Source organism: Neoarius graeffei, chromosome 17 (genome assembly GCF_027579695.1).
Source record: "Neoarius graeffei isolate fNeoGra1 chromosome 17, fNeoGra1.pri, whole genome shotgun sequence".
In the NCBI taxonomy this organism is placed as follows: domain Eukaryota; kingdom Metazoa; phylum Chordata; class Actinopteri; order Siluriformes; family Ariidae; genus Neoarius; species Neoarius graeffei.
Window position 1 is genome coordinate 16,143,016 of NC_083585.1, and position 25,475 is coordinate 16,168,490.

Genomic DNA, 25,475 nt, shown 5'->3' on the forward strand with positions numbered 1-25,475 from the left:
TGAGATATAAAACAGGTACAATCTAACAAATCCACAAAAATCAGGATAACAGATGAAGAAAATACATGGATGTAGACAAAAAATAAATTAAGCAGAATAACTAGGCCTATAAAATTAATAAAACAAACGGGATAAATAAAAAGATAAATAAATAAAAGACAAATAAAAAATAAATAACCTCAGCAATGCAGATGTTAGATATGCATCGTAGCCTAACATAGCCTACATCAGTGGTTCTCAAACTTTTTTCACCAAGTACCACCTCAGAAAATACTTGGCTCTCCAAGTATCACCATAATGACCAACATTAAAATACAGTAGCGTAGTAGGTCTAAGTATTCATTAAAAACAAGGCGGAGGTTTTATTTAACAAGTATATTTAATATTGTTGGCCACTGTAACATTACGCACAGTACTTTGAACAGTACTGCCATGCCCCTGGATGAACTTGTTCACATGGATTAAAGCAAAAAAAAAATCATCTGACTGAAAAAAAAAGCTCCATGTCGTTGGCCCCTACCATGTCAGCGATGCGTCAAATTTTAAACGCCGTGTTGTCCATTATCCCCTAGGCCCCTACTTATCGTACATTTACATAATTTTAACAAATGACTAAAGCTAAGGCAAGACTTTACCATTGTCATTACTGGCTATTCATGATGAAACATCAAGTTTTCAGTGCAAAGTGCAAATTTATTTCAACAATACTTTAGTAATGCACAACAGTGGTTCAGAGAAAAATGCAAGTGCAGTCAAACTTGAACCATGCTTTCAGAAGAGTGGAACAGAAAGAAAAATAAGAAAATCTGTTGAAATAAAGCCAGGAAACAAGAAAAGTAAAGTGAAGGTTCACTTTTTCTGCTTCTTCGCAGTGAAGCCAAAGGCACCTAGTTTGGCAACACCTGATGCCTGTTTTTGTTTCTTTTTCCTTGGCACAGCAGCAGGAGCTTGCCATTATCGCCCATTTCATTTCGCCAAGCCCATCTCCACTTATTCTTTACCGTTTTGTCGATGTCTGACACATCTGTGCCTTCATTTAAAAGAAGCGCGTCCATGCTGGCAAAACCGAAATTAATTTGACGCGCTCTAGTGATGGAAATCGAAGGGCCTATGTCCGGTGAAATATGGCCTTATACACAGTACTCGAGTTGAGGGGTGATGTGGGGGGATGGCATCCCCCTTCTGAAATAAAAATCTCAAATCATCCCCCTTATAAAATGGCCATCCCCCCCATCACATCCCTTGGGACATTTTACTAATTAATGTGGAAATTAGCCTACTATTATTTTAACAAATATTACTACCATTTCAACATTAGAGGCTTTGCGCAGTGATAGCCTACATGTAGCCGGATAAAAAAAGATGCATATTTATTTATTCGGTTGCACCTCTCATTCACACCTATACGGAGATTTCAGCAGACCCGTTGCAACAAGGTAGGCAGACTTGGCAATTGCCTAGGGCCCCAGCCCTTGAAGGGCCCCCGCTGCCAAACGACTGGTTATGTAATCAATAGCAATGACAACTTTTTGAGCGCGGCAGCGCAGCGCCTAATGACACTTGTTGAAATACCCTAGTTCCAAGGGGGGCCCCCTAATGCACAACAGCGCCTCCCTACATGCTTTGGCCGAAAAGTGCAATGACAGTCTGTTGTCAACCCCTCAATGCCCATCTCCGTCCAGTCAAGTGGTTGCAGAGCTCTGCGGCAAAAAAAAAAAATCAAATATGAAGCGAAATTACCCCTCAGGGAGCCAGAAGAGAAAGAAGAAAAGGATAGAGGAAGACAGAAAAAAACAAGACACTGGTAAGTGAGAATGTACACACTCATTAATACCAAGCGGGTCGACAAGCATATTTGGTAGCTAGCTTACGTTAATGGTAGTTATCTTGTAGACAGTGTTTATAACAGTGATGTAAACGTTGTCATGCACAACAGGCTTACAAACTTGCAAGGACTGGCTAAAAATTCTAATATGTGCCACACAAATAGGTGAAAGACTGTCAACTTCTGCCAGATTAACTTATTGTGTTTATCAAAATGTCATAGTCAGAGTTAGTTTCAGCGAGCTGCATGGCTTTCATCAGAAGTAGTTAGTGTGTCGTGAGCATGAATGGAGTAGGACAGGGGATGGCTCACAAGAAAGCTCTTTTTTTTACATAAATAGCCTATTTATGTAAAAAAGTGGCACTGATGTCAACTGAATGTGATGTCCGCAGGTCTTTGGACATGGAGGGTATTGTGGCTGCCTTTGCTGAAGCCAAAGCCCGCAAGCAGCAGTTTTAGACATTTTGCCCATGATTCTAGTTGTGTATTCTTAAATTTTTGTGTTTTTCTATACCTTTTGCACTTTTCTGTGTGTGCTGGTTCTTATTAAGATTCTTATTCATGTTTGTAATCATTTAATCACCATTTGAAGTTATTTCTACTTGTGTATATACTGTAAATATTTAGTGTTGTGTTATTTGCACATTTTATATTACTTTGTCTTATTTTCATATTTGATTTATATGTGTGTGTGTGTGTGTGTGTGTGTGTGTATTTTGCCTATTCTTGTGTTTAATTGGGTTTGATAATTATTTATAATAATGTAGAGTTCATTTATTAAGTAAAAATCATAAGAATGATTACAATATGTGTGATGTTTATTTATTAAGTCTTCAGTGGGTAGGCGGCCATAAGGCCTTTCGTCGAGGGGGGGATAATTATGGGTCCCAGATCCCCCTTTGCCTAGGGCCCCCAAATAGCTTGAAACGGGCCTGGGTTTCAGTCACTGAAAACAGCTACTTTCGCAAACTCGGGGCAGAGTGGAGATATCTGAAAACTCCATCTTCAGACACGCATGTAAATCGGGAAAACGAAGCAGCAGTGGGCGAGTGGGCGCGCGCGAATATAATGAGTCATAGGTGTGAATCTTTCACCGAATGCCAATTGTCTCGGTTCTTCATGAAATCGCACGCGCACGCACAAATTCATTCGGTTAACTTTCAAATAACTGTTCTTGTGCACTTGTGACACCAGAGCCACTTTCCTGAATTTTGAGCTTTGGAGTATTCGCTTCTTTATCTATTTAATCAATGAATTTATTTGTCACATACATTAAATTACTAATGTAAACCATTAGTAGCCTATTTAAGCAATAGCTGTTTTCTCCACTGTTTTCCGACCTTTTGTGCTTAGTGAATGAGACACTTCATTACACTCCACTGACCGACTTCCAATTCCGGACTTTTTTGAAAATGTAAAATATAGGTCTACGAGATGTTTTTTTTGAGACTTAATTCGCGTTGCTCCTTCACTATTAATTTTTGAGACTGACAAGGCACTAAACACTGTGGAATTATTTTCTCCTTACTATGAAGTTTGGCATCTTAAACAAGTGTCGGGAAATCTTGCAGCCCGACTCTGCAGCCTCCAATGTTTAAGCGAACTGCTGAAACCATAATGTTTAAAGATTAAATCGTAGGCTAATCAAACCAAAGAAAAAGACAGCCTTTCCAGAACATTGTCTGCAGAAGCCTGTTTAACCTACAAAAGGCTTAATAGCATAGATCTTGCTGTGGCTTCAACAGGGCTGTTTAGATTTTTCACCTGATCACCTTTCAATAGGCAAATATCATTATTATTATTATTATTATTATTATTATTACTACTACTACTACTACAATAGGCCTAGTATTAGTAGGAGGCAAGTAGTTGCCTAGTAGTAGGACAGCCAGATTGTTTCATCAGTGGAGCCGCCGTTAAAAGGAAACTGAAGCGGAGCGCCGCGGCTTGCCTCGGGATGAATCGCGTCCCGAGGCGCGGGGCTGGCCCGCCCTGGCAGCGCTGGTTCGTTGGGGAGAGGGCAGAGGTCGCTGGCTGCCAAGTTTGGAGAGGCTGGGACCTCCCCTGGCCGAGTTACGAGCGTGCAAAGTCGGGCTGGAGCCGCCGATAGAAACGAAACTCAAGCAGAGCACCGCGGCTCGCTGCCTACACCGAGCCTCCCTGGGACTAGACAGTAGCGTAGGCTGTATTCATTTATTTATGCCTATCTAGCGCAACAACTTATTCCTTTACATATACATAGCACAAGAAAGGGTTCAACAACAGGCAATCACAGCAGCTTGGTGAAGTTCTAAATCACATCGGTGTCAGACCTATGGGCCTACCCCCCTTTTTCCTCGGATCTGCATCAATCTCATTATTGATCTTTAGTGCTCCCAGTTGACGGAAATCCGTTGTAGCGACGGAAAACTTTAATCCATGTGTTCGGTAACTGGAATATTTGCTCTGATGTAGTTCTGGTCTCCAGTGATTTACAGAACATACGAGCGCCACACCGTCATATTCATATCTCACATAAACCAATAAATTGGCCAAATCTGCAACATCTGTAGTCTCATCAAGCTGTATGGCAAAATATCTACTGTTCTTAATGCGCTCAATCAGTGTCTTTTTAACATCGTCAGCCATGTCGTTTATTCTCCTTGACACAGTGTCATTTGACAGCGGCACCAAGTTTAACTCTCTGGCAGCTTTCTCTCCACACATGATATGTGTCATCTCTTTGGCTAATGGCAAACACAGCAGTTCCCCGATTGTGTGCGGCTTACCGGCTCTGGCGATCAGGAGGCTGGCACGATATGAAGCTTCCTGTGCTTTGGCTACGGGTGTACCATAGGACAGAATGGTGGACTTGGACTGCTTCAGTTTATCATGTTTTCGTAAAAAAAATCCATTGGTTTGTCCTTTAGTGCTGTGTGTTTGGTTGTAAGATGCCGTTTGAGATGCGATGATTTCATGGACTCATTGCTCAGGACGTCCCCGCATACAACACACTGCGGCCTGGGCAGCTCCTCTGTCCCGCTCCAAATGAATCCCAGTTTTATGTATTTTTCGTCATACTTCCTCCTCACTGGTTTCTGCCATTTGCTAGCAGTTCTGGGGCTGGTTTTGCCACTGTCGTTAGCATCTGCGCTCGGCTCACACACATCCTCTTCAGTTCTCCCTCTCTCCTGATCCACGCTCCCATTCGCAGATTTAAGCCACGACAGTAATTTTGTCATACTCATCATAATTAGCAAAGCCACCTCCACCTTTTCCCATCACAGCCTAGTCTACCAATGGCGGATAACCGTCTGTCAGCGGAACCGGCAGGAATGCGTACGTACGGTACGTATGGCTACCCAGAAGCACTTGCAAACTTTAAAATTATTAACTTAATTTGTATTTCCTTTCATTTTCTTGTCATCGGTTGATAAGATATTTTCATCCATTCGGATAGAGTAGAGTGGGGTAATACGCCCCCGTAGGGTAATACGCCCCCGGCCTGTTTTACCCAAAATAACCACCAGATGGTGCAAAGTTACATTTCTATTGTTGCTATGGACTGGCTTGACAACGGGGATATACAAATATCCACTGTGGATCGCATATCAGCAACGCAGCGGAGAGAAATCAAATTTCATGGTAAGTGATATAATTTTCAGATATCAATAAAACTGTATTTAGATAGCTGCTATTTCGTCAGATATCACAGCTGTGTATGTGGTATGAGTAGACAAGTCAGTACGTTAAAAAAAATACATTAGGTATAAAAAGTTGAATCACATTTTGAAAGTAAGACCCTTTTTTGTAAAAGTGTAGTCTGTGGGGTAAAACGCCGCCTTAATGGTGGGGTAAATGGCCCCCAGGGGGCATCGTTTCCTTTTATCATAATTACTGTATTTCATACATTTCTGAATAGCAGATACATAGTTTTTAATAACATCTTGCTTACCTGGTTGAGTAAAGCAAGTAATTTGAACTTAATATTAAAAATAATTGAAATTAAAAAAAATGCAAATTAAAATGCGAAATATAATAAAATAATGCATCTATTCATTAATTCAGGGATATTTTCTTGTTTCTTTCACATTATAGGCTTAAGTAAACACTTTTGCTATCCAAACAGCTTTTTTTGAGTGAGGGGGCCTATTGCCCCACCTCAGGGGGCCTTTTACCCCACTGGGGGGGTAAAAGGCCCCCTTGGCACAATGTTTGTTTTTGTTAAAAAAAAAATTAAGTATTAACTTTAGGCAAACTTTAGGTGACATTATTGTTCATGTCACTGTTGTCAAAAACTATGATTAAAACTAAACACATGGTTCATTTCAACTTGGAGAAAAACTGAATTTTCCTTAAGGGGGGCTTTTCCCCCCACTCTACTCTGGATAGTATTTCACTTTTTTTTTTTTTGGGCTTTTTTCACCTTTATTGGATAGGACAGTGTAGAGACAGGACAGGAAATGAACAGGAGAGAGAGACGGGGAGGGATCAGGAAATGACCTCGGGTCGGAATCAAACCCGGCTCCCCGGATTTATGGTATGGCACCTTAGCCACCTGAGCCATGATGCCCCCACACTTTTTTTTTTTTTTTAATTTATATTTAAGTGATTCTTTGGCGTACCACTAGAATGGAGCCCATGTACCACCACAGTTTGAGAATCCCTGGCCTACATAATAATATACGTGTGCGTCACCTACTGGTGCATGTAGGATTCAGAACACAGCAGATGATTGCAAAGTTATAATCTGATTCAACCATACGGAGCCGAGTACCAGACAGCAGATTTTTCACCTCCAGCACTGACGGTCTCATGTTGCCATTTATAAGTTGTTTGCATTGTTGTTCGATTTAAAAATAGTATACTGGTCTTTAGCTGCATATTTTTACTTTACAAGATAGGCATCAAGTACATTTTACATTTTGGGTGGTTTTAGGTGCATTTTGGCGGGTTTTGAACATATTTTGGGCTGGAAAACATCAGCAGTGTCTGGTAACACTAGTTTCGGTTTACAGCGCTGACTCAGTTCGTGCAATCGCTGGTGCTGCATAGGCTACCGTGTAAGCTCAGTCAATTTCAGCGACAAATTAAAAATGGAAGCAGACGGATTGGTTCCTAAAAGAACTAGTAAGGGGTCAGTCATCTGGCATTTTTTTGGATATCGCGAGGAGGACGTGGAACAGCAAATGCCAATTTGTAAATTGTGTAAAAAAAAAACAGCATCAAAATACTCGGGTCTTGAAATAAATGCACATTAGTCATGAACAATGGTAACTACTCTCTTTTGTGTTATTTTTGACAGAAGTAAAATTCATACATGAACAAATTTTGGCGAGTTGATTTTCTGTTTGGCTAGTTACTTTGGAAGGGAACTGGTCCGGCTGGCTGGTGAAAAAATATATGAATTTCGAGCCCTGTTACTGTAGCAAAAAGTAGTTCTATGAAGTATTAGTTTGAAGGGGTTTAATACATATACAAGCAGCATTTCTTTTTTCAGTTTTAATATTTTAGATCAGTTAACAAACAAATTTTTACTTTCAGGGCATATTGGTTTACAGTACAAATACTGGTTGGAAAAATCAGTGTAAGTGACATTTGTAACCCAGATGAACCTGATGTTTTTTTAAGGGAGTTGAATACTTTTCCAAGGCATTGTATATGCATATATAAATAAAAGCATACCAAACATTTTTTAAAATTTCTTCCACTGAACCCATAGATTTCTACAGATTGTGGCAATAAAGGTATATAAAGCAGTCACATATTTTTGAAAAATATTTTAGTTTAATATCAAATTAGATTTTTCCCCCAGAGGGAAATAATAATGCATATGAAATATAAACTATATATTTTTTGAAAAACAAAGGCATGTCCTTTACAAAAAATATTTTTTCATAAAGTAGCTTTGTTGATTAGTCTGAAAATTGAAGAAAAGTGGTCACCTAGTAAAACATGTGTGCCTCCTGTAGATCAAAATCTGCACAATCAGTCCAGTACAACAGATACTTAACAAGCATGTGAGTATGGTGACCCCTGTCACACAGTCTTTATACTCAGAGTATGTTGAGGCAGCTGGAGAAAGAAAAGAATATTGCAATGAATGAAATGGAAACACTTGAAGAGTTACTTGAAGTCATATTGTTTATCTCATCTCATTATCTCTAGCCGCTTTATCCTGTTCTACAGGGTCGCAGGCAAGCTGTAGCCTATCCCAGCTGACTATGGGTGAAAGGCGGGGTACACCCTAGACAAGTCGCCAGGTCATCACAGGGCTGACACATAGACACAGACATCCATTCACACTCACATTCACACCTACGGTCAATTTAGAGTCACCAGTTAACCTAACCTGCATGTCTTTAGACTGTGGGGGAAACCGGAGCACCCGGAGGAAACCCACGCGGACATGGGGAGAACATGCAAACTCCGCACAGAAAGGCCCTCACCGGCCACGGGGCTTGAACCTGGACCTTCTTGCTGTGAGGCGACAGCGCTAACCGCTACACCACTGTGCCGCCCCATATTGTTTATGTTTATGATTATTGTTGCACTGAATGGATGATGCCAGAAATCCAACTTACAGTAAGAAAGATTAAAAGTATCATTGAAATTAAAACTGAATTCCTTGTTTGGTGTAAACTGAACAGCTATAAGTATAAACAGAGTTAGTTGTTACTCTCACCACTGTCAATTCTTGTCTTGATTGGGCCTGAAGAAACAGTTTTCACATTGCTTAAGTACTGACCCAATTGGAGTGCTCTTCTTGCCTTCTTTATACAGTTCTGCAAGAAAAACAAAACAAAACACAACAAAACAGGATGCAGACAGAGTTCAAATTTCGCTTTGTTTACCAAAATTCATATCTGAACATCAAGAACCTCACTTGTACTTACTGAGGGCTTTTTCTCCTCAGATTTCATGAGTAGAATACATTTACATGTACCACAAAGCACTCCACTCCCTCTGCAGGTGCAGTGGGTTCGATCATGACCAGATTAATCATGACCAGGTTAATCTTTTACGTACATAGATAACAATGGTGAAACTGCATTACGTAATTCACATTACCTCGCGCTCAGAATTGTCACATAAAATGTTTAACACAAAATGTTTCTTGATGCATACTAGGGACAAAAGTATGTGGACACCTTACTATCAAATCCATTCAGTATGTGGGTCTTCTCCACTCTGTCACTACAACATTGGAGCATACATTTGTCTAGAATATCTTTGTTTGCTTTAACATTAAGATTTCCTTTAGGTGGAACTAAGGGGTCTGGCCCAAATCTGTTCCAGCATGACAGTGTACTTTTGAACTAAAAAGATATGGTTTGCCAACCTTGCTGTCGAAGAACTCAAGTGGCCTTGAGAGTCTTGACTCCAAGCCCACGGAACCCCTTTGGGATTAATTGTAACACTAATTACAAACCACTAATACTCACTAATGGTTAGGTGTCCACATGCTTTTGGCCACATAGTGGATATTAAACATGTGATTGGGCATTAGTGACATCCTGTGTCGGTGGGCTGTCCAGCTCTACCAAAGAAAACTAGAATTGGCAATAAGTTGAGTTGGCATCAGAAAAGAGGTCTAACCGAGCCTTGCCAAACATTTCCCAGATCAGGGACTATACTTCTGGGTGCAGACAGCATTCTCCTGGGAGTACATGATGTCTCAGTAGTGTGTTTGCTGCACCATTGTACAATCCTGGTAAGTGAAGTACGTTCAACAAAGACTGAATGGGCCTACTGAAAGTTGATTCTGTGCATAGTGGACAGAGTCAGTCAACCTTGTGCCACCATAATGATTGATATATCTGACTGTCCATCCATAGGGTCGCAGGCAAGCTGGAGTCTATCCCAGCTGACTGTGGGTGAGAGGCAGGGTACACCCTGGACAAGTCGCCAGGTCATCACAGGGCTGACACATATGCCGCTTTTCCACTACCAACGCGGCTGAGTTGGGCTGAGCCGTGCCGTGCTGAGTTGGGCTGAGTCGAGCTGAGTGGGGCTGTTGGAGTTGCATTTCGACTACAACCGCGCTGAACCGTGCTGGCTGGAAGTGGGTGGACACATTAGGTGGAGTTAGCGAAAGTAGGTGGACGTCACGTGATGTCGTTAGGCGGCGCAAACAGTGACATCAGTGACCTTTTAAGCGGTAGTCTCACGACCCGGATAGTAAACAATAAACATGGAGGACATGGAGTCGTTAGTGTTGCTGGTCTTGGTGCTGTGGCTTGTTGTCACCGACAACGCCAACAGATACTGGCAAGAGCGTACAGATGAGGCGAGGCGCGTAAGGCTTCAGAAATTCTCGTAATTCGTAATTCCTCTTCTTCCGGGTTTACGGTGTTTACAGATCCCAGCGTGCTCGCGGGGCGTGTGTGGGCGTGTGAGGACACTCCTCCTCACCAATCAGTGCACAGGGGAGTGTCTGCTCACGCCCCTAGCCCCACTCGGCTCAGTTTGGCTCGCTTCAGCCCCACTCCAAAACCGTGCGAGTTTTGGGGGCTGAGCAGGGCTGAAGCGAGCTGAGTCGTGCTGTTCTGAGGTAATCGAAACGTGAGCCGTGTCGGGCTGAAGTGAGCTGAAGCGAGCTGAAGTGAGCTGAAAAAGGGTAGTGGAAAAGGGCCAATAGAGACAAACAACCATTTACACTCACTTTCATACCTACGGTCAATTTAGAGCCACCAATTAGCCTAATTTGCATGTCTTTGGACTGCGGGGGAAACCGGAGCACCCGGAGGAAACCCATGCAGACACGGAGAACATGCAAACTCCACACAGAAAGGCCCTTGTTGGCCGCTGGGCTCGAACCCAGGATTTTTTCTGTGAGGTGACAGTGCTAACCACTATACCACCATGCCATCCCTCTAGCTGATTAATAGGTTCTTATTTAATACCAGTGGGCCATACATTTCTTGTGCCCCTGTGGCACCATACTGCTCCCCAGCTAGTAAGAGAAGCCAAATGCAATGCAATACCATAAGTTCTCACCAGAACATGATCAATATATCTGCAGTAAGTCCTTGGGCAGGGTATATCTGAATGCACACTGGAGGCAAACCTGCTTTTGATCTGCCATTCTAACTGAGGGGAGGGGAGAATAGAATCTAGAATATATCAGCTATTGTTCAAATTATTCAAAGATTACTTTTTTTTCCTGTCAATCAATGTGTCACTAGCCAATCATGGGCACCTGTAAGCTCATGTATGCAGAAGCAGGCAGTTAGTGCTTTTCTTGGTTAGTTTCTTCAGCTGTCAGTAATTTAGCAGAAACACCAGTTACAAAGCATTTAAATTCTGAATGCTGGAAATTGTGTGCCGATCCCAAAGGCATGCAATTCAGTCATGTGTAGCCATAGTGATGACCAGCAAAAAGCGGTCTAAATTGAAATCTACATTATATCTGTTTATTCCATTGGTACGTATAACAAGTTGCACAAACTCCATAGCACAAAGTTTGGGTCATTTCCACCCTTAACCATATGAGTTAAGTTATAGCTGGTTGTCTGATTTTTGTCTGGAAAAAAAAAAAGAATTCTCGTGTGTTGTCTATGCAGCCTTGGTATGTATTCTTAGTGTCCAGTTTACACTTCTGTGATTACATTTCACTGAAGTGCGTGTAATGGACAACAGTTAGTATTAACACAATTCTTATTATTAGCAGATGCTACCAACTTGTCTTATCTTACTCTCCAGTCTCAGCTGTGTGCTGATGGTGATACATTGCTGGCTCCAATTGTTGCTTCTTCCTACTTGTTACTTCTTCCAGCTATGACTGTTTCATGGTGCTTACTACACATGCCTACTTTTTATATTACAACCTCAAATCAGAAAAAGTTGGGACGGTATATTGAAACTGAAATTAAACCCGAAAATAATGATTTGTAGATAATTTTTGGCTTGTATTGCACTCAAAAAAATATAACAGCACATTATTTGATGGGGTTTTTTTTGTCATTAATTTTATTGATTATTTAAAATAACACATTTCTATTTTGGCGGCACGGTGGTGTAGTGGTTAGCATTGTCACCTCACAGCAAGAAGGTCCGGGTTTGAGCCCCGTGGCCAGCGAGGGCCTTTCTGTGCAGAGTTTGCATGTTCTCCCCGTGTCCGCGTGGGTTTCCTCTGGGTGCTCCGGTTTCCCCCACAGTCCAAAGACATGCAGGTTAGGTTAACTGGTGACTCTAAATTGACCATAGGTGTGAATGTGAGTGTGAATGGTTGTCTGTGTCTATGTGTCAGCCCTGTGATGACCTGGCGACTTGTCCAGGGTGTACCCCGCCTTTCGCCCATAGTCAGCTGGGATAGGCTCCAGCTTGCCTGCGACCCTGTAGAACAGGATAAAGCGGCTAGAGATAATGAGATGAGATGAGACATTTCTATTTTGATTCTTGCAACATGTTTCAAAACAGTTGGGACAGTAAAGCATTTACCATTTTGTAATGTTGCCATTCCTTTTCACAACACGTAAAAGATGTTTAGGGACTGAAGACACCAAGCGATGAAGCATTTCAGGTGTTATTTTGTCCCATTCTTCTTATAAACAGGTCTTAAGGTACAAAGTAATCATTGTCATATTTTTCATTTCAAAATTCGCCACACGTTCTCTATTGGGGACAGAAGGGACAGGCACCCTTTTCTTCCAGAGCCATGCCTTTGTAATGTGTGCAGAATGTGGTTTTGCATTATTTTGTTGAAATATCCCTGGAAAACATGTCATCATGAAGGCAGCATATGTTGCTCCAAAATCTCAATGCACTTTTCTGCATTAATGCTCCATCACAGAAGTGCAAGTTACCTTTGCCAAGGGCGCTGACACAACCCCATACCATGACAGACACTGGCTTTTGGACTTGTTCCTGGTAACAGTCTAGATGGTCCTTTCTATCTTTGGTCTGCAGCACACGGTGTCCATTTCTTACAAAATAGACCTATAATACTGACTCGTCTGACCACAGTACATTTCCACTGTGCGATGGTCCATCCCAGATGCCTCCGAGCCCAGATAAGTCAACGGCGCTCTCTGGGCGCAGTTAACATAAGGTTTCCTTTTTGTACCTTTTTGGACAATGTACTTCATAGTACTTCACAAAGGTTTGCCAAAGTAATCCCGAGCCCATGTGGTTTTATCAGCTATAGATGAATGATAGCTCTTGATGCAGTGCCGTCTGAGGGATCGGAGACCACGGGTGTTCAGCTTAGGCTTGCACCCTTGCCCTTTACACACCGAAATTCCACCAGATTCCTTGAATCATTTAATGATGGGGAGGGTGAAAAGCCAAATGCTTTTGTATCTTTTTTTGAGGAACATTGTTTTTAAACATTTCAATAATGTTCTCATACATTTGTTGACAAATTGGAGCTACTCAGGCTATCTTTCCTCCTCAAAGACTAGGCCTTTCCTGGATACTGATTTTGTACCAAATCATGATTACAATCACCTGTTGACATCACCTGTTTCAAATCACATCATTATTTAATTGCTTTACTTCATTAGTAGCCCTAAATTGGCCCCATCCCAACTTTTTTTGGAATGTGTTGAAGGCCTGAAATGCATGAATGGATGTACTATATTAACAAAAGAAATTAAGTTGACCAGACCAAACATGAAATATCTTAGGTTCCATACCATCCTACCTTTTTCTGATTTGGGGTTGTAATTTGTTTGATTGTATGAATTTCCCTTCGTTGTATTTGTTACAGTGAAGCGGCTAGACTTAACTTTTTGGTAACCCTACTCCTGGTGGCCATCACTTAAATTGGTTTCGTGTATAATTGCATGCAAATACCTAAGTATTTTTTGTGGATGTTTGGCTTGGTTTTTGTGTTTGTTTTTATATAGAAAATAAAACAATGCGTGTATTCATTGAAGTGTGTGTAATTTATTGAAGCATATATTCGACTCATACATTTTATCATTGTGTAATTGTGGTTTTGTTATGATTAAATTCTGTAATTTTGATAATTTTTCCCCTTTTTTTTCCCCTTTTGTTAGAAATATGATCCCTAGGTGGGATGAGCCTGTTGTATTACATTGCTCAGCGTAAATGAGGACACCCCCTTTGAAAAGTAACATTTTAAACAATATTTCAATGAACACAATCGATTTCCAAAATGTTGAAAAGACAAAGTTTAATATAACATCTGTTTAACTTATAACATGAAAGTAAGGTTAATAATATAACTTAGATTACACATTTTTTCAGTTTTACTCAAATCAGGGTGGTGCAAAAATGAGTACACCCCACAACAAAAACTACTACATCTACTACTTTGTATGGCCTCCATGATTTTTAATGACCGCACCAAGTCTTCTAGGCATGGAATGAACAAGTTGGCGACATTTTGCAACATCAATCTTTTTCCATTCTTCAACAATTTGACTTTTAGTGACTGGATGCTGAATGGAGAGTGATGCTCAACTTGTCTCTTCAGAATTCCCCAAAGAAAATAATTTCTTTACACCACAAAGGTGAAGGCTACAAGAAGATCAGCAAAGCTTTACTTATCAGTCAGAATACTGTAGCAAAAGTGGTACAAAAATTTAAGAAAGATGGAACTGCAACTATCTCACAGAGACATCCAGGTCATCCACGGAAATTAACACCTCGACAGGAGCATCTTCTGATGAGAAGGGTTGAAGAAAATAGGCATGCAAGTTCACTGCAGTTATCTAAAGAAGTAGAAAGCCAAACTGGGGTGACCATTTCCCGTGATACAATACGGCGTACACTGCAGAGGAATGGCATGCATGGATGCTGTCCACGAAAGAAGCCTCTTCTAAAGCCCAGGCACAAAAAAGCCCGCTTGGAGTTTGCCAGGGCCCATGCTGACTAAGATGAAGACTACTGGGACTCTATACTCTGGAGTGATGAGACCAAGATAAATGTCTTTGGAACTGATGGCTTTAAAACTGTATGGCATCGCAAAGGTGAGGAATACAAAGAAAAATGCATGGTGCCTACAGTGAAACATGGTGGTGGCAGTGTCCTTATGTGGGGCTGCATGAGTGCTGCTGGTGTCGGGGAGCTGCATTTCATTGATGGCATCATGAATTCACAGATGTATTGCTCTATACTGAAAGAGAAGATGCTACCATCACTCCATGCCTTTGGTCGTCGTGCACTTTTCCAACATGACTAAACACACATCTAAGGCCACTGTTGGATTTCTGAAGAACAACAGGGTGAAAGTGATTCAGTGGCCAAGTATGTCTCCTGATCTTAACCCAATCGAACACCTATGGGGAATTCTGAAGAGACAAGTTGAGCATCATTCTCCATCCAGCATCCAGTCACTAAAAGAGGTCATTGTTGAAGAATGGAAAAAGATTGATGTTGCAAAATGTCACCAACTTGTTCATTCCATGCCTAGAAAACTTGGTGCTGTCATTAAAAATCATGGAGGCCATACAAAGTACTAGATGTAGTAGTTTTTGTTGTGGGGTGTACTCATTTTTGCACCACCCTAATTTGAGTAAAACTGAAAAAAATGTGTAATCTAAGTTATATTATTAACCTTACGTTCATGTTATAAGTTAAACAGATGTTATATTAAACTTTGTCTTGTCAACATTTTGGAAATCGTTTGTGTTCATTGAGATATTGTTTAAAATGTTACTTTTCAAAGGGGGTGTACTCATTTACGCTGAGCACTGTATGTACGTATTACAACCCTGATTCCAAAAAAGTTGGGACAAAGTACAAATTGTAAATAAAAACGGAATGCAATGATGTGGAAGTTTCAAAATTCCATATTTTATTCAGAATAGAACATAGATGACATATCAAATGTTTAAACTGAGAAAATGTATCATTTAAAGAGAAAAATTAGGTGATTTTTAAATTTCATGACAACAACACATCTCAAAAAAGTTGGGACAAGGCCATGTTTACCACTGTGAGACATCCCCTTTTCTCTTTACAACAGTCTGTAAACGTCTGGGGACTGAGGAGACAAGTTGCTCAAGTTTAGGGATAGGAATGTTAACCCATTCTTGTCTAATGTAGGATTCTAGTTGCTCAACTGTCTGAGGTCTTTTTTGTCGTATCTTCCGTTTTATGATCTGCCAAATGTTTTCTATGGGTGAAAGATCTGGACTGCAGGCTGGCCAGTTCAGTACCCGGACCCTTCTTCTACGCAGCCATGATGCTGTAATTGATGCAGTATGTGGTTTGGCATTGTCATGTTGGAAAATGCAAGGTCTTCCCTGAAAGAGACGTCGTCTGGATGGGAGCATATGTTGCTCTAGAACCTGGATATACCTTTCAGCATTGATGGTGTCTTTCCAGATGTGTAAGCTGCCCATGCCACACGCACTAATGCAACCCCATACCATCAGAGATGCAGGCTTCTGAACTGAGCACTGATGATAACTTGGGTCATCCTTCTCCTCTTTAGTCCGAATGACACGGCGTCCCTGATTTCCATAAAGAACTTCAAATTTTGATTCGTCTGACCACAGAACAGTTTTCCACTTTGCCGCAGTCCATTTTAAATGAGCCTTGGCCCAGAGAAGACCTCTGCGCTTCTGGATCATGTTTAGATACGGCTTCTTCTTTGAACTATAGAGTTTTAGCTGGCAACAGCGGATGGCACAGTGAATTGTGTTCACAGATAATGTTCTCTGGAAATATTCCTGAGCCCATTTTGTGATTTCCAATACAGAAGCATGCCTGTATGTGATGCAGTGCCGTCTAAGGGCCCGAAGATCACGGGCACCCAGTATGGTTTTCCGGCCTTGGCCCTTACTCATAGAGATTCTTCCAGATTCTCTGAATCTTTTGATGATATTATGCACTGTAGATGATGATATGTTCAAACTCTTTGCAATTTTACACTGTTGAACTCCTTTCTGATATTGCTCCACTATTTGTCGGCGCAGAATTAGGGGGATTGGTGATCCTCTTCCCATCTTTACTTCTGAGAGCTGCTGCTACTCCAAGATGCTCTTTTTATACCCAGTCATGTTAATGACCTATTGCCAATTGACCTAATGAGTTGCAATTTGGTCCTCCAGCTGTTCCTTTTTTGTACCTTTAACTTTTCCAGCCTCTTATTGCCCCTGTCCCAACTTTTTTGAGATGTGTTGCTGTCATGAAATTTCAAATGAGCCAATATTTGGCATGAAATTTCAGAATGTCTCACTTTCAACATTTGATATGTTGTCTATGTTTTATAGACCCCTTCGCAGTAAACGTCATTCATACGTAAGCGGAAATTGCGCACGTAGCCTGGACCCAAAAAAGACTCAGAAATGCCTAGTTGTTGTGTTGTTGGGTGTCAGAATCGTAGCAGTGATGGGGTTAAAATGTACAGAATTCCAGCAGGATCTCACCCATTCCAAAAAAATCGCCGACGTCTATGGCTACAAGCCATCAAACGTGTAGACTGGGATGAAAGCACCATCAAAAATGCAGTGCCCACTTCATCACAGGTAAGATCAGGCTATTTATTAAATCTTTCTTTTTTATTCTTTCTAGTCTTCGTTTATTGATGTAGCAAAATACTTTGGTAACGTTTGTCTGATTAGCTGGGTCATAGTTACACAATGTAATGAATATTGTTAGCATGTTAACTTAGCTTTGCATGCAGTTTTGTTTGTAGGAGAGGTCTCGCTTGACTCAAGCAGTCCAGATTTTGTGCCATCATTATTTGTGTATGCCGAAAATCACAATTTTAAAGCAAGGATGGAAAGGTAAAATTGTGTGCCCTCACTCTAAATGCCAAATTACGTTGATTGCTCTAACCTACAGTGGTGCTTGAAAGTTTGTGAACCCTTTAGAATTTTCTATATTTCTGCATAAATATGACCTAAAACATCTTCAGATTTTCACACAAGTCCTAAAAGTAGATAAAGAGAACCCAGGTAAACAAATGAGACAAAAATATTATACTTGGTCATTTATTTATTGAGGAAAATGATCCAATATTACATATCTGTGAGTGGCAAAAGTATGTGAACCTCTAGGATTAGCAGTTAATTTGAAGGTGAACTTAGAGTCAGGTGTTTTCAATCAATGGGATGACAATCAGGTGTGAGTGGGCACCCTGTTTTATTTAAAGAACAAGGATCTATCAAAGTCTGATCTTCACAACACATGTTTGTGGAAGTGTATCATGGCACGAACAAAGGAGATTCCTGAGGACTTCAGAAAAAGCGTTGTTGATGCTCATCAGGCTGGAAAAGGTTACAAAATCATCTCTAAAGAGTTTGGACTCCACCAATCCACAGTCAGACAGATTGTGCACAAATGGAGGAAATTCAAGACCATTGTTACCCTCCCCAGGAGTGGTCGACCAACAAAGATCACTCCAAGAGCGAGGTGTGTAATAGTCGGTGAGGTCACAAAGGAACCCAGGGTAACTTCTAAGCAACTGAAGGCCTCTCTCACATTGGCTAATGTTATTGTTCATGAGTCCACCATCAGGAGAATACTGAACAACAATGGTGTGCATGGCAGGGTTGCAAGGAGAAAGCCACTGCTCTCCAAAAAGAACATTGCTGCTCATCTGCAGTTTGCTAAAGATCACATGGACAAGCCAGAAGGCTATTGGAAAAATGTTTTGTTGACGGATGAGACCAAAATAGAACTTTTTGGTTTAAATGAAAAGCATTATGTTTGGAGAAAGGAAAACACTACATTCCAGCAAAAGAACCTATCCCATCTGTGAAACATGGTGGTGGTAGTATCATGGTTTGGGTCTGTTTTGCTGCATCTGGGCCAGGATGGCTTGTCATCATTGATGGAACAATGAATTCTGAATTATACCAGCGAACTCTAAAGGAAAATGTCAGGACATCTGTCCATGAACTGAATCTGAAGAGAAGGTGGGTCATGCAGCAAGACAATGACCCTAAGCACATAAGTCGTTCTACCAAGAAATGGTTAAAGAAGAATAAAGTTAATGCTTTGGAATGGCCAAGTCAAAGTACTGACCTTGATCCAATCAAAATGTTGTGGAAGGACCTGAAGCGAGCAGTTCATGTGAGGAAACCCACCAACATCCCAAAGTTGAAGCTGTTCTGTCCGGAGGAATGGGCTAAAATTCCTCTAAGGACTGATCAACAGTGACCGGAAATGTTTAGTTGCAGTTATTGCTGCACAAGGGGGTCACACCAGATACTGAAAGCAAAGGTTCACATACTTTTGCCACTCACAGATATGTAATATTGGATCATTTTCCTCAATAAATAAATGACCAAGTAGAATATTTTTGTCTCATTTGTTTAACTGGGTTCTCTTTATCTACTTTTAGGACTTGTGTGAAAATCTGATGATGTTTTAGGTCATATTTATGCAGAAATATAGAAAAATCTAAAGGGTTCACAAACTTTCAAGCACCACTGTAGCTCCCGCCCCGTTCAGTTTCATTTCTGCTCTCTGCCTCTCGCTTTTTACGCAGCTCTGATTTCTCTTAGCTGCACTCTTTACACTATCATTCCTTTCATGCCATTACCTCCTGCAAATTGCTGTTTAGTGTTGGTATTTGCTGTTGTAGCTAAAGCCACATTGCCATCACATCACTGGCATAATTTGATTAAAACAAAATGAATATGAATGTCCCATTGTTAATCAAGTTGTACATGCCCGCACATAACATAATCATATGCGTCTAAAGACTTGTAGGCACGAAGTTTTTCGTGGGTGTACACTGAAGTCTGGTCAATAAGGTACGAGTATATATCTGGCCATTGTATACCAGGGAACTTACTAACATCATCCGTCCACTCTTTAATTAAATGCGGATCCGGTAGGTGATGTCCACTTGTTAGAGTTAACTTATTTATGTAGCATTCTCGATCTTGTAACGACAATTGTTTTGCATAATCTGACAGCTCATAATGCCGGTCTATGGGCAGCGCCATTGTTTCTGAGTCCAGGCTGCGCGCGCATCCTGGCAACGGTTGGTTTGTTTACAAACATGCGAAGGGGTCTACTGTGAATACAATATCAGTTTTTGAGATTTGTAAATTATTGCATTCCGTTTTTATTTACAATTTGTACTTTGTCCCAACTTTTTTGGAATCGGGGTTGTACATAATACAACAGGCTCATCCCACCTGTATTATGTATTTTATGTATTGTTTTATACGTATGTTTATTTTGGATCATCTTTTTGTATATGTTTATCATTTTTATGTACTGTTTTATTGCCAAATAAATCAAATCAAATCAAATCCTGTGTGCCTTTTTTGTAGTTTAACTTTCCCTGGATGAGAATCCCGGAGTGGCTTAATCAGTTTTCTCTTGTATTGTCTTTGTCAATTCTTACAAATTTGATGATATTGTTAAAAATACCCTCCAATCGCAGCACCAAGATCAACTAATTACACAGATGGAATTACACTGTCAGAAACAGGGGTACAGTCGGAGTCCATTTCTGTCCCCCAAGGTACAGTCTACACTAATGTACCCCCTAGGGCTCATTATTGGACCTCAAGCTAACTATGTGTACCTTCTTCAGGCCAAAAAGATACATATGTATTCCCAGTCAGTATATAAAAGGTGCAAATATGTACCTTAGAGGATATTGCCTCAGTGACAAGCTGTTGTACCCCTAAAGATACAATAATGTATTTTATTTTGTGAGAGTGTATGGTCCTTTTCGATTGGAATGAAATCTGAGAGTGTATGGTCCCTTTCGATTTGAAGCCATGTCTTCCCTTTGGGAAAAGATTGGACACCCCTGCCCCACTTGTTCCGTGAACCACCCTGGAGGTCTGGAACAATAGGAAGCAAAACTGGAGGTTCCGTCCTCCATCCTGCCTTAATTACTGCCAGTTCAAGCTAATTAGCTCAACTCAATAAAGTAAAAAGGACTTGCAACCTGAACTAAGATTTGGGACATAACTAGAAAAGATGTGGGGCTGATTTAAAGCCCATTTTTAGGCTCACAAACATGTTACACCAAAAGTTTAATTGTACTTACAAAACTAATGCCCCTGGAATTTAAACTCAGAACCATCCATTCATTAGCTCAGAAACATAACCACCAATCGACCGCTGTCTCAGTTTAATGAATACAAATCAGACCTTACACAAAACTCAGATGTATCCAAGTCTGTGGTAAACAGCCAGAGAGATGTAACATTGCAGTAATATAGTTACCGGGAGCATGGAGAGGCAGGTGGAATTCTCACAGAGTCGGGTGACACAGTGCAGGTAGAATGTGGAGACTGTCTGGTTCTGGGGCTGCATAAAATGAAAGACCTCAAAGGAAAAGCGTGCTTCTTGGGATACACCATTTAAGTACACTACTGTCTGCCCATCATGTCTGCACCTGCAGTGAAAAGTAACTGACTTTACAATGCTGTTATAAGATTTTCTAGAAGTGTGTGTGTGGGGGGTGTGTGTGTGGGGGTGTTCTTGGTTTATATAGTACTCACCCAATAAAAAGGTCATAATAAATTGTGCTTGTTGGATAAGGGCTTGTTGTTGTAAAGCAGCGATCAAGCAGGACATTCAACCTTCAAAATATGATTGTTGAGATCAGAAAGTGCTAAAAAGAAATAATACTGCCACAAATATTTTAATACTGGTAAATTGTGCATATTTTACATCAGCAAAAAAAATTGAATCTGATATAAAAATACCTTTTACTGAGATTTGTTGCCTTGACCTGGACATATATTCGAGTTTTCAGTTGTAGCCCTTTTTCAGGTATTTTTAGAAACTGTGTATATTTTCGATTCTTAGGAATAAAAACAAAATCATAATTATAACATCCTGCTGCCATTATGTATGCCAATGAAGGTTGCATAATAAATTAAGCAATGCTCTTACAGTGAAGAAATTCATATGGAGTGCCCTGACAAAACTTCCTTTGTTTTCTCGGGCAGCTAGGTCTAACCTGCCAACATATAATGCAATTCTCTGACAAGACCAGTATGGTGAATTTTAAAATGCACACAAATAACAGTGAATCTGTACTCACACGTTTATTTTAGTGTCGTTGACTGAATACTGCAGCAGGTAGCGGCAGGAGAACTGATAAATAAGCTTTTGGTGGTATGTGAAGGGGTCCCTGACTGGTTCCTGAGAAACGATGCTTCCGGAAATGTTGACAAACTGGACTCTGTAGTTAGAGAATTGGTCTGTGTCCACCTCATCTGAAAGCTAAAAGAAAGACAAGATTTAAATGCTTCTAAGTTTAAGTGTGAGTTGTATGGGGAAAGTATTGTATTCACAGTTTGTACCTCAAGAGAACTGTCACAGAAGGACATTTCATCTGCAGAGACTGAGAAATTAAACTTCAGGACAGGGGTACTGGCTTTCAAATCTGCAATTCCATGGCAGGCTGGAGTGTTAAATTTTCCATTGAGGGCTATAAGAGATTCATTGAAACCAGCGTAGTAGACTGGACACAGCAGGATGCTCAGATGGATACTATCAGTTCCACATGTTACTGTAATGTCCCAGTCAGCTAAGAAAGAGAGACAACTATTTATAATATGGTCCAAATATCTGGAGTGTGTGGTGTTTTTTTTTTTTTTTTTAATCTCAGTTTGATCAGAAGTTACAATAGGTACAGCATAAAACTGCCAAAACTCTTTGTCTTGAAAGATTCCTTTATTAATAATATAATAAATGACAACTTTAATAATATGGAATGGGAGGTTCAGGAAATAAAAAGCTCTGTGGACAAAGTATTACTGTACACATTTAAATCATGAGCCTAATATTTTAATAGCTGGATTATGTTTGTAAAAATCTGTACTGATTACACGTGAAATGGGTCCGTGGCTACAAAAAGTTTCGGAACCCTTTATCAGGGGATGCCAAGAATTAACACTGTGTTAGAAGCATATGTACAATATTGTATGAATTAAATCACAATTTAAAAAAAAATTTAAATGAATATAATTCAAATGATGTGTTCACAGGATATTTAACAGTTATTCCATGAAATCGAGTCGTACATGAGCTGATAGCCAATGAGGCATGTAGCACTGAGTTGGCTATAAGCCATGTATGACAAGATTGAGCGGAACAACTGTTTTATTATATCCACATTCACTGGATTTTGAGAAACAGCGCATTTTTATTTTTATTTTTTTTGCAAATTCGATAAACTTTATACAAAACCTCCGACAAAATCATTTCCGCTTAGAATGTAAACAAACCAGTGAAATGACAGGAGCAATTTGTGGAAAATGCTATAATAATAATTCTTTAGGGTTTTTTGGTAGTTGGCAAACCAACTTAAATGTGCATTATCGCCACTGACTGAGCTGGAGTGTGGAACAGGAGACATTGGGGAGAAAAAAAAACAACAACTATATTCTTTAGCTGTTTCTGTTAAATACTTGATAACAATTTGGGGGGTTTTGTTTGTGAGTAGAGTTTTTATTTCGTCCTCGGTTGGTTCAGCAACACGCTCTGCCATATTGTTTTTCTCTACTCATGGTATATGAGCTGATATCCTAACAATAGAGTAGCCAATCAGAGCACACGACTGCTCATATCCAGTGAACGTGGATAGAATAATTAAATATATTTTAATCTCTTTTGAGGATCTCACACTAAAATATGTAATTGTCTCAGGTTTAAGTGATGCATTCTATAACAGTAAAGTAGTTTTTTGGCAAATGATTACATAAAAGTGGCTCCTAGTATTGACCTGGAAGGTATGCTACACAGGTGATAGAGGTAAACATGGTATCATGTATAACAATTCCCAGTGGGTAAGCCTATTATACAGGTGACACATAGCATGTATAACAATTCCCAGCTATCCGGACAAAATAATAATAATAATAATATTGAAAATATATATTTAAAAAAGCAGCAAAGCTTAATACTAACCTGCTTGTCTAAAGGTAGAGTGGTGTCTGCATATAGCAGAACCTGTTTGAACATCACAGTGTACAGTTAGAGTAGTCACACATACCAGCAATGTTCGCCACATTATCCTGAAAACACAGGAGAGTTTAATGTTTTAATGCTGGCCCCCAGATAATTAACCAGAACCAGACCAAATGCATTACCAGTTTGCTTTAGTTGAATCAATATATTCAGGGCAACAAAACATATTTTAATCAAATCAACAACAACAACAACAACAACATTCATACATTTGCTCGTTTTCTATGCTATTTACATGAAAGAAATATTTAGCGCATAATACCTTATTAGTTTAAAATCCCTCAGACATATGGCTGTTGGTTTCCCCCTTGTTTTATAGCTGTTTGCCACTTACAGACTGAGCCTATTTATTAGCACTGCCTTTGAGGTGGAGGGTGTGAAAACACAAAGGCATGTGCAACACGAAACCTTTCAGTGATGCCCTCTAATACAGGGCCCATTCAGGCTGGGATGAGAAAGTTATTTACATCTAATATCATAGCAAAATTGAAAAAATATACAGGGTTAACTCTTAAGCTGGTTTCCAGTAACAACTTTACAGCAGTTAACGTTAATTGTTTGAAACCATTGAAAAGTTGAATCACAGTGCTACTGTATGTGCTCCAGTGCATCTTTGTTCTGTCCTGTCTTGGGGTGTTTTGCTCTTCTTGTCTGTGTCTCCATCTTGTGGTACTGGATATTTCTTAAGCAACCTTTTGTACTTTTTTTTTTCCAGGACATACACTGTAAACCATACACAACTTTTTAAATGACCTTTTGTTATACACAGTATTGTCATGATTCATTTAAGCACAACCCTAAAATTAGAATCTGGTAATGAGGAATTCACTGAAATAGTGATATTCTAATCATGTTTCTAGCAGATATTAAGACATGGGTTTGCAGTTAGAACATACGGTATAGCCTGCTTATTGGTTCTGCGCTAGCAGTCCTGGAGATATCCGGCTTAATATCTAGCCACCCAACATCTGAAAGGTATGTCAATCTCACAAAAGAATCATTAAAAAAAAGTAAACACTCGTGTCTTAGTGATATGGCTTTACCATTGTTCTGTTTGCTGTAAAAATGTTTTATCTTCAGTTTTATCTCCAGGCACACCAAACTGAAAGCTACAATATGCAACAATATATTCTTTTATTCAAAGCCATGTTATTGTGGCTAGGAGTGTGTGGTTTCTGCATAGATTTTCTTTAATTAATCACACCCACTAGACAATGCATGCATCTCTTTTGTGAAAGAGCGGGCTTTCCCTGGATATACTTTCAACTGTCCCAAGAGATATTAATGGTGTCCTGGTTTGGCTTCAGTGTATGCTGACAGGTAGTTTTAATAATCTCATGGCAGTGAATGGCAATGCTGATCTCATTTTGTGCTTTGGATGCCAAATTAAAATTTCACTCTTGCTACTTTGCAGCTAGTGAGATCATTTACAGTTTACATTAAAATACTAAGCAGATTTCCCACTCTTCAACAAAGCCTGATGACATCTGCTAAATCTTCTTATACCTTGTGAGTGATCGAGCCACTTCCACTACAGCCATACATGTGCATATGGGCACCAGCATATTTCACGGGGAAGATAATTTGTCTCATCATACAGGGAGGTATTCCAGAAAGCGGGTTATATTTCACCCCTCCTAACCACCAAAAGGTCATGATAATCACCTGGATGCCTTCTTGTGTGCATATCAGTGGTGTAACACAATGGCAGTATGTGTATTTGTATCTGTAACTGTTTTTAATCAAATTAAATATGTATATCTGTTTTTGTGGTGCATATACCTGATTTTCT

The 25,475-nt window shown here is 40.1% G+C and overlaps 1 protein-coding gene across 1 annotated transcript; it reads right to left on the minus strand.

The window, feature by feature from the left end:
* Positions 1-7,745: 7,745 nt before the first annotated feature.
* Positions 7,746-23,726, minus strand: si:dkey-4p15.5 (zona pellucida-like domain-containing protein 1). Its single transcript, XM_060943464.1, has 9 exons — positions 23,624-23,726; positions 22,015-22,241; positions 21,753-21,934; positions 21,602-21,668; positions 21,412-21,509; positions 21,205-21,285; positions 20,927-21,098; positions 8,490-8,589; positions 7,746-7,852 (listed from the first exon to the last, which is right to left on the minus strand). The coding sequence occupies exons 1-9, from the start codon at positions 23,724-23,726 to the stop codon at positions 7,746-7,748; spliced, it is 1,137 nt and encodes a 378-aa protein (XP_060799447.1).
* Between the last annotated feature and the right edge of the window lie 1,749 nt (positions 23,727-25,475).

Excerpts from the sequence above, each read along its gene's own strand:
- si:dkey-4p15.5 (XM_060943464.1), bottom strand. The coding sequence starts at position 23,726 with ATGTGGCGAACATTGCTGGTATGTGTGACTACTCTAACTGTACACTGT. Across the intron at positions 22,242-23,623 it reads CTCTACCTTTAGACAAGCAG|CTGACTGGGACATTACAGTA; the intron begins GTTAGTATTAAG and ends TCTCTTTCTTAG. Across the intron at positions 21,099-21,204 it reads TATTATGACCTTTTTATTGG|GTGCAGACATGATGGGCAGA; the intron begins GTGAGTACTATA and ends TTTTCACTGCAG.